This window comes from Neoarius graeffei, chromosome 14, assembly GCF_027579695.1.
Source record: "Neoarius graeffei isolate fNeoGra1 chromosome 14, fNeoGra1.pri, whole genome shotgun sequence".
In the NCBI taxonomy this organism is placed as follows: Eukaryota; Metazoa; Chordata; class Actinopteri; order Siluriformes; family Ariidae; genus Neoarius; species Neoarius graeffei.
This window is the reverse complement of record NC_083582.1, coordinates 51,058,190-51,066,844: the sequence shown is the minus strand read 5'-3', so window position 1 is coordinate 51,066,844 and position 8,655 is coordinate 51,058,190. Positions and strand designations below refer to the sequence as shown.

At 42.1% G+C, this 8,655-nt stretch overlaps 1 protein-coding gene across 1 annotated transcript; it reads left to right on the top strand.

The window, feature by feature from the left end:
* The first annotated feature begins 277 nt into the window (after positions 1-277).
* On the top strand, positions 278-7,408 carry trub1 (TruB pseudouridine (psi) synthase family member 1). Its single transcript, XM_060939922.1, has 8 exons — positions 278-431; positions 579-677; positions 768-823; positions 939-1,020; positions 1,545-1,617; positions 2,717-2,856; positions 6,189-6,245; positions 6,374-7,408. Exons 1-8 carry the CDS (start codon positions 290-292, stop codon positions 6,637-6,639), a joined length of 915 nt encoding a protein of 304 aa, XP_060795905.1. The 5' UTR covers positions 278-289; the 3' UTR covers positions 6,640-7,408.
* Positions 7,409-8,655: the final 1,247 nt, after the last annotated feature.

Genomic DNA, 8,655 nt, shown 5'->3' with positions numbered 1-8,655 from the left:
TTATTTGTTTTTATTTTATTTGTCGCTCACAAAATAAATAAAGAAATAAATCTGTGTGGTAAATACAGTATTTGCCTAATTTGTTCATAATATTATTTATTCTCATTAATTCTTATGTCATAATTTTGTTTGTTTGTTTAGTTATTTTCCGTGCTTACAAATTTCTGAACATCAAAAAAAATGTATTTGTTTTTATTTTATTTGCCCCTCATAAAATAAATAAATAAATAAATATACCAGTGTGTGACGTTTGCTGACGTCATCTTCGTGCGCCTGATGAACTCGAGGAATGACTGCGAACAGCATGGCTGCAGTAAACAATGTTAGTTTAGTAACGTTACAATCTTTAAATGGCATGTTTGCCATATACAAGAAAGTGGGACCGACATCTACAGAAGTGTTAAACACGCTGAAACAAAGGCTGCTGAAAGGTAAGCAGTGCTACAGAACTCATGTACAGAGCAGCTGCAGTGGAGCTCACCAACAGGCTGGATGTGTTTTGAAAACACAGCTGAAGGGAGTAGAAGTACATCATGAGATTATATTCTGTTAATTCTGTAACTGCATTATCTCACCAGAGGCTGGTGTAGATAAACCAAACTCTCGAAAAAGGAAGAAGCAGGTTATCAAACTGGGCCATGGTGGGACTCTGGACAGCGCTGCTTCTGGTGTACTGGGTAAAAAACAGCTAAATCACACAGTGCACATCAACATGATCAGCAAGGGTCATGATATTAAACCCTAAACCAAGTGTGCCTGTCTTGCAGTGGTTGGGATTGGGGAAGGGACGAAGATGCTCACCTCTATGCTTGCTGGATCAAAGGTAAACCAGAAGGTTTTCTTCTTTACAACAGTGTATGTTGAAGTAATTGTTTTGGATCAGGATGTGGGTTCAGTGATGCTGTAGTGTTTGATTTGTTCTCTGCAACTTCTCAAAGAAATATACAGCTGTCGGAGAGCTGGGCAAATCAACAGACACCTTTGATGCTACAGGAAATGTTGTTCGAGAGGAAAGCTATGGTATGTTGTAGTATAAATACAGGGTGTTTCAAAAAATTTTATATTATTCTGGGATATTTACATCTTTCTGTGTGGAGTTTGCATGTTCTCCCCGTGTCCGTGTGGGTTTCCTCCGGGTGCTCCGGTTTCCCCCACAGTCCAAAGACATGCAGGTTAGGTTAACTGGTGACTCTAAATTGACCGTAGGTGTGAATGTGAGTGTGAATGGTTGTCTGTGTCTATGTGTCAGCCCTGTGATGACCTGGCGACTTGTCCAGGGTGTACCCCGCCTTTCGCCCGTAGTCAGCTGGGATAGGCTCCAGCTTGCCTGCGACCCTGTAGAACAGGATAAAGCGGCTACAGATAATGAGATGAGATTTACATCTCAAATAATATCAGTTAAACACCCTGTATTTTAACTCTAGAAGCAAACAAGATGTCTGGACATCATGTTCATTATTATTGTTGTTGTTGTTGTTGTTGTTATTATTATTATTATTATTATTATTATTATATTTTTTAATTATTATTTTTCTTAACTCAAGATCACATAACAAGAGAGGCTTTTGAAGAGAAGCTGAAGCAATTCACTGGTGAAATCATGCAGGTGCCCCCTCTGTGAGTCTTTGGTTCATTCTGATATCTTTATCCTTCTAATGCATTGCACCATGTATGACTTTGTTTGTTTGTTGTTGATACAATGATTAAAAAAAAAGTCATGTGAGAAGTTGTTCTCCTGTCAGTTGTAATAATAATTATAAATGCAATAGTAAAAATCATTTTATGATTTATAAATGTTATCAAATATATTTTAGATATTATATGGATCACAGATATAAGGAAACTGTTTTATGGACTACCACAAGTTGGCCTAGTGGTTAGCGTGTCCGCCTCTCGATCAGGAGATCACGAGTTCTTCTCACACTTGGATCTTACCACAGACCATCATAAAAATGGTGTTTGGTATGACCCAAGCATCTGGCAAGGCACGCTGCAATACAGATGCGAGTGGGGAGTCAAACTCTCGCAGTTACCAGAGGACTAGCCCCCCACTGTAACCCCAGCTATGTAATAGGCGAGAGGCCGAGGGCTATGGAAACAGAGATCGGTGCCACCCTATGCGCCACATGGCGTGGAAAGGACTTTGATTTGATGTTTATGGACTAGATCAGCTTCGGTGCACCTGAACCTGTACTGGAGGGATTCTTCTAAAAACATTATTCCCTTAGTTTGCGGTTTCAGAGAGAGCTGTCCAAGATCTCACATACATATGCAAATGGGATAAGATCTGGTGAAGGCCATAACAAATGATTTGGATCATTTTCATCCTAATCAAAGCATTCAGTGAACCCTCATGCACTGTGATTGGAGACATTGTCATTGGGAAACCACTCCCATCATGATAGTAATGTTTCCTCTCAGTATTTGCAGTGACCTTTCCTTCTGATGGAACAAGTGGACTGAAACCATACCAGCAAACTGCCTCGGCAGTATAATAGCCACTGTTTTTTCCTTTGTCACCCATTTGTATACTGGTTCTCTGAAATCTTTATAAATTCCACATTTTTTGGCAAAAAAAGAAGGTGGAACATTGATTTCAAAGTCTTTTGAGATTTGTATTTACATGAAAGGCTAAATTTTACAGTTGTTCATTCTTTTATGTTTCATTTCAACAGGAAATGATATTCATGTCAATATTTTGCATTTCGACATGTAGGTACTCAGCACTGAAGAAAGATGGCAAGCGCCTTTCCACCTTGTTGAAGGAAGGCGTTGAAGTGGAAGCTAAGCCTGCACGCCCAGTTACAGTTTACAACCTCTCCTTACAAGACTTTAATCCCCCGCTTTTCACTTTGGGTTAGTAGAACTATTTAAAAAGTTACTCTTTGCCATTTATGAATAGTAGGCTTCAGTCATTTGCTCCAATTATCATTATTTATAAATGGAAGGAACATTTTTGTTACATTTTAATGACATTTACAGTATATATTTACTGGATTCCCCAGCACACTGTAAAATTATACACTTAAAAATATGAATAATTTTAACATCCACTCACCAAACACTTTATTAGGAACGCCTGTACACCTACGAATTCGTTCAGTGATCTAATCATCTTCTTCATGTAGCAGCAGTGCAGTGCATAAAATCGTGCAGATGCGGACCAGCAGTTTCAAGTAATGTTCACATCAACCATCAGAGTGGGGGGGGGGAATCTTAGTGATTTTGACTGTGGCATGATTGTTGGTGCCAAATGGGCTGGTTTGAGTATTTCTAGAACAACTGATCTCCTGAGACTTTCACTCACAACAGTGCCTAGAGTTTGCTCAGAATGGTGCAATAAGGAAAAAAGATCTGGTGAGCAGCAGTTCTGCTGACAGAAACACCTTGGTGATGAGAGAGGAGGTCAGTGGAGAATGGTCAGACTGGTTTATGCTGACCGAAAGGCAACAGTAACTCCGATAACCACTCTGTACAAGTGTGGTGAGCAGAAAAGCATCTCAGAATCAACAACACATTTGAATCTTGAGGCAGATGGGGTAGAACAGCAGAAGACGACGTTAGGTTCCACTTCTGTCAGCCATGAACAGAAAGCTGAGCTGCAGTGGGCACAGACTCGCCAAAACTGGACAGATGAAGACTGCAAAAACATAGCCTGGTCTGAAGAACCTCCATTTCTGCTGAGGCACACAGATGGTGGGGTCAGGCGTCAACAGCATGAATCCATGGAGCCAGCCTGCCTTGTGTCAACAGTCCACGCTGGTGGGGGTGGTGTAGTGGTGTGGGGAATGTTTTCTCAGCACAATTCGGGCCTGTCAGTACCAATCCATCATCACCTTAATGCCATAGACTATTGAGTATTGTTGTTGACCATGTGCATCTCTTCATGGCCACAATTTACCATCTTCTAATGGCCACTTTCAGCATGATAATGCACCATGTTACAAAGCACAAGTCGTCTCAAACTTGTTTCATGGACATGACAACGTGTTGTGTTCTTCAGTGGCTTTCACAGTCACCGGATCTGAATCTAATGGAACACCTTTGAGATGTGGTAGAACAGGAGATTTGCAGCATGAAAGCGCACCTGAAAAATCTGATGGAATCTGCGTGATGCAATCATGTCAGCATGGACTGGAATCTTAAAGGAATGTTTCCAACATCTTGTGGAAACTCTGCCATGAAAAATCAACTGTTTCGAGAGCAAAAGGAGGCCCTACCTAATATTAATATGGTGTTCATAATAAAGGGCTCAGTGAGTGTGAGTGTTCTCCTCGACCATTTGCCTACCTCCAAACCTCAAGTGGTTGTGAAACCAAGATTTTCTTCTCTCATGCCATGTTTCTGGAGTGATTGAATCATCTTGTTTGCAGTTAACCAGAACAATAAATTAAACTTGGATATCGACCATATGTTAATTGTTTTAACATGTAGCTCATAGAGACAAATGGGCACAAAGTATTTTCACACAAACGAGAAGTGTGCACTCACCAGCCACTTTAACTGAAGCTCTTGACCTGTATCTGCATGATTATACTGTACGTATTGCATTGCTGTCTCATGGGTTGACTGATTGTATAATTCCATGAGCAGTTGCACAGGTGTTCCTATTAATGCTCAAATCAAACATCAGAATGTGGGAAAAAAATCTGTGGGCTACAACACCACCACCACTTCAGCTTCCACTCCTGTCAACAGGAATCTGAGACAACGGTAGGCACAGGCTCAATGGAACTGGACAGATTGGAAAAACCCCACCTTCAACTCCTCTGACCTCTCTCAACAAGTTATTTCTGTCTACAGAAATGCAGCTCACTTGATGTTTTTGTTTTTTGCACCACTCTAGAGATTGTTCCATCCATTATCCGTAACCGCTTATCCTGTGCAGGGTCGTGGGCAAGCTGGAACCTATCCCAGCTGACTATGGACGAGAGGCGGGGTACACCCTGGACAAGTCACCAGGTCATCGCAGGGCTGACACATAGAGACAAACAACCATTCACACTCACATTCACACCTACGCTCAATTTAGAGCCACCAGTTAACCTAACCTGCATGTCTTTGGACTGTGGGGGAAACCGGAGCACCCGGAGGAAACCCACGCGGACACGGGGAGAACATGCAAACTCCACACAGAAAGGCCCCCATTGGCCACTGGGCTCAAACCCAGAACCTTCTTGCTGTGAGGCGACAGTGCTAACCACTACACCACCGTGCGGCCTCTAGAGATTGTTGTGTGAAAATGACAGGAAATCAGGAGTTTCTGAAATACAGTAGACCCCCGCCTATTCGCGGTTCAGTATTCGCGAATTCACATATTCGTGGGATTTTATATAGAACATATCTCCTATACATTTGCAGAAATCTCAGCGATTCGCGGTCATTTGCGGCGAACATATCGAACGTTTACGCACTTCAAACGTTTACGCACTGCTACATTCTCGGAGCCGAATGCTCGCTTGCTATTGGCAGAAGTTTGAATGGCGGGCTGCTGCTCATTGGCTGATACGAATGAGCGCATTGTACACTACAGTCTCGCGCTTCCCGTAGTTCAGACTTGTTCACGTGTTGTGCATTCTTGGTATTTTTGAATAATTTTTACGCCCTACAATGGCTCCTAAACGCTCTGCATCTTCTAAGGCTCCTGCCAAGGAACCTAAGCGCCAGAAGAAGGTAATGACGCTGCAGGAGAAGGTAGGACTTCTCGATACGGCATCAACGTATCAACGGCATCAACGTACCATGCGCTACATAAAGAGCAGTTTTATGGGGGGGGTTTACAAGTATTCGCGATTTTGGCTTATTCGCGGCCATGTTCGGTCCCTAAACCCCGCGAATACTGAGGGCTTACTGTACTCAGACCCGCCCATTTTGGCACCAACAACCATGCCACGGTCAAAGTCCCTGACATCATATTTTCCCCATTCTGATATTTGATATGAACATTAGAAGTTCTTGACCTGTATCTGCATGATTGGATGCATTGCACTGCTGTTGCCTGATTGACTGACTGATCGGAGAACTGCGTGAATGCGTTATACAGGTGTTGGTAAGTGTATGTGTATGAGTAATGGCTGAAAATATTCAGTTATTATTTTGACTTTCATTGATACCTAATCCTTAATGTTATTAATTTAACAGTATATTCAGTACTCGGAGTGTGCGACAAGTGCTTTTCATGTTAACAGATGTTGAATGCGGTGGAGGGTTTTATGTCAGAAGTCTAGTGGATGATCTGGGAACAGGTAAAAAACTGAAATTGTCCTTGGGCAACACAGATACCATCTTATTACGCTTACAGAGTTTTATCATTCAGGGCCTGAGGTGTGTGTGTGTGTGTGTGTGTGTGTGTGTGTGTGTGTTCCCTCTGCAGCGCTGTCCTCGTGTGCTCATGTGCGGGAGCTGACCCGGACAAAGCAGGGTCAGTTTACTCTCCATGAACATGTGTTAAGGGAGGAGCGTTGGACCTTCCAGGACATTTCTGAGGTATTACAGCCCTGCTCAAAGCCTGCAGCTGTGCACAAAAAAAGCAAAAGGCAGGACGTGGCCTCGCAGCTCAGCTCTGAATGTCCTGCTAAAGATCTCCATCACAGCAAACCTGATAATGTTGGTGAAGACCATAAACACAGCAGTGATTAAAGAACGCTCTGTTGGTGAAAGTCAGTGCTCAGAGCACTCCTTCTGAACATTTATGTTCATTGATGACTTGTAACTTCTTTGTTATGTGCTTTATTTAGTTCGTGACAAATGGCAACAAACAAGTTGTCATATAATCCCGCAGTGAGTAATGGAGAGAATCAGCTTCACCACATCAGAAAGCCCTTCTGAGCACAAGACTTCCTTATGGTGGAATTGTTTTATAACAATGTTCTGCTGGCTGCCATCCTCATCCACTGCACGTTCCAAAGGCACTGATACTTGTTTTTCTTGAACCTCAGGCAGTTTGTGGCGAGTCTAAACTGCTCTTATTTTTATGGCCATGCGCCATTTGGCAGCTTTTTGTGGTTGTTATGGCGTAACGGAGGAGTTAACATACTTGCAATGTTTTTGTTCTGCTTTTTCCTTTCCCCCCACTCCTTGAAAAATATAGTCTGCTACATAGGTGGCAACCTTTTAAGTTGAATCTCATTTGTAATTAAAAATTGTCCCAGATGGTAAATGTTTTAAATCATGAAATAAATGAAAAGGAAAAGTGCAAGAACTGCATTGTGTTTTACTACAAAACAGAAAGGCAACATAGCCCACAAAAATGCCATTTCAAAGCTGACATCTGCAGTCGTAAGCAACTGAATCATAGTAATGTGAGAATTCTACTGTTAATGAGCCACCAGCTGAAATGTTGAGCTAAAGGGAAATTCAGGCTTTGTGTTTGGTGCCAGTTGGAGATTTGTATTAAGGCCAGGTTGATATATTATTTGACTGATGTGTAGGTTCTACAGCCTTCTTGGTATCGGCAGAAATAAAGCTAATTATGAAACAATAGGGTTTCGTATCTCATCTCGTTATCTCTAGCCGCTTTGTCCTGTTCTACAGGGTTGCAGGCAAGCTGGAGCCTATCCCAGCTGACTACGGGCGAAAGGCGGGGTACACCCTGGACAAGTCACCAGGTCATCACAGGGCTGACACATAGACACAGACAACCATTCACACTCACACCTACGGTCAATTTAGAGTCACCAGTTAACCTAACCTGCATGTCTTTGGACTGTGGGGGAAACCGGAGCACCCGGAGGAAACCCACGCGGACACGGGGAGAACATGCAAACTCCACACAGAAAGGCCCTCGCCGGCCACGGGGCTCAAACCCGGACCTTCTTGCTGTGAGGCGACAGCGCTAACCACTACACCACCGTGCCGCCAGGGTTTCGTATAATTGTGTTAAATGTTGTAAGAGAGAAACACCTTTTTAAATGAGCGACTGCTTGAACAGCAACCAGAAATACTCTAGCATGCTAAGGAGTGCTAATAGTGTCTGACAACATGCAAAGTATCCCGACAGATATATACCTGTGTCTGTTTACCTCAATAGCTGGAAAGAAAGCTTTACAGTTAGAGGTAAACTGACATGTATCTCTGTATGGATCCTTTCCACGTTGTCAAACATTATAATGTATAAAAACATTATGTGCCTGTCAGTGGGCAAAACGAGTGATTTAGTTTGATGCAGAAGATTGCCCCATAGGATTAATTATAATTTTTTAATCAGTTCAATTTATATAGCGCCTTTCTCACACCCAAGGTCGCTTTACAATTAAAGCGGGGAAAGTATATCTTGTAGCCGTTTTGTGGTTGCCAGTTATAGCATTCCAAGTCAATATTAGACTGATTTCAATCATTTTTGTCTCGTTTAAAAATTTGGACCCACAAAGATGGGAAAATAATGCCCAGATTAAAAAAAAAAAAAAAGAGTTCCCCTTTAAATACTCCTATTTTTAAGGGCTTGTTTTAGTATTTTAAGACCTAGTGAGTTTCTGCGTTGTAATTTGCAATTGCATCATTGAAGCCCTAATTGCAAAAACTAAAACAATATGTTTAATTTAGCTGTATAGAATGATTTAGCCAATTCAAGTCAATTGGCCCAATTTATTGCTTCAATTGCCATGTTGTAGCTATAAATGACTAAACCACAGTCTCTGTTTCTGTCGTTGGTCTACC

Bases quoted from the DNA above. Each gene is read 5' to 3' on its own strand.
- trub1 (XM_060939922.1), top strand. From the start codon at position 290: ATGACTGCGAACAGCATGGCTGCAGTAAACAATGTTAGTTTAGTAACG. The intron at 678-767 runs GTAAAAAACAGC...CCTGTCTTGCAG, and splicing joins CGCTGCTTCTGGTGTACTGG to TGGTTGGGATTGGGGAAGGG. The intron at 6,246-6,373 runs GTAAAAAACTGA...TTCCCTCTGCAG, and splicing joins AGTGGATGATCTGGGAACAG to CGCTGTCCTCGTGTGCTCAT.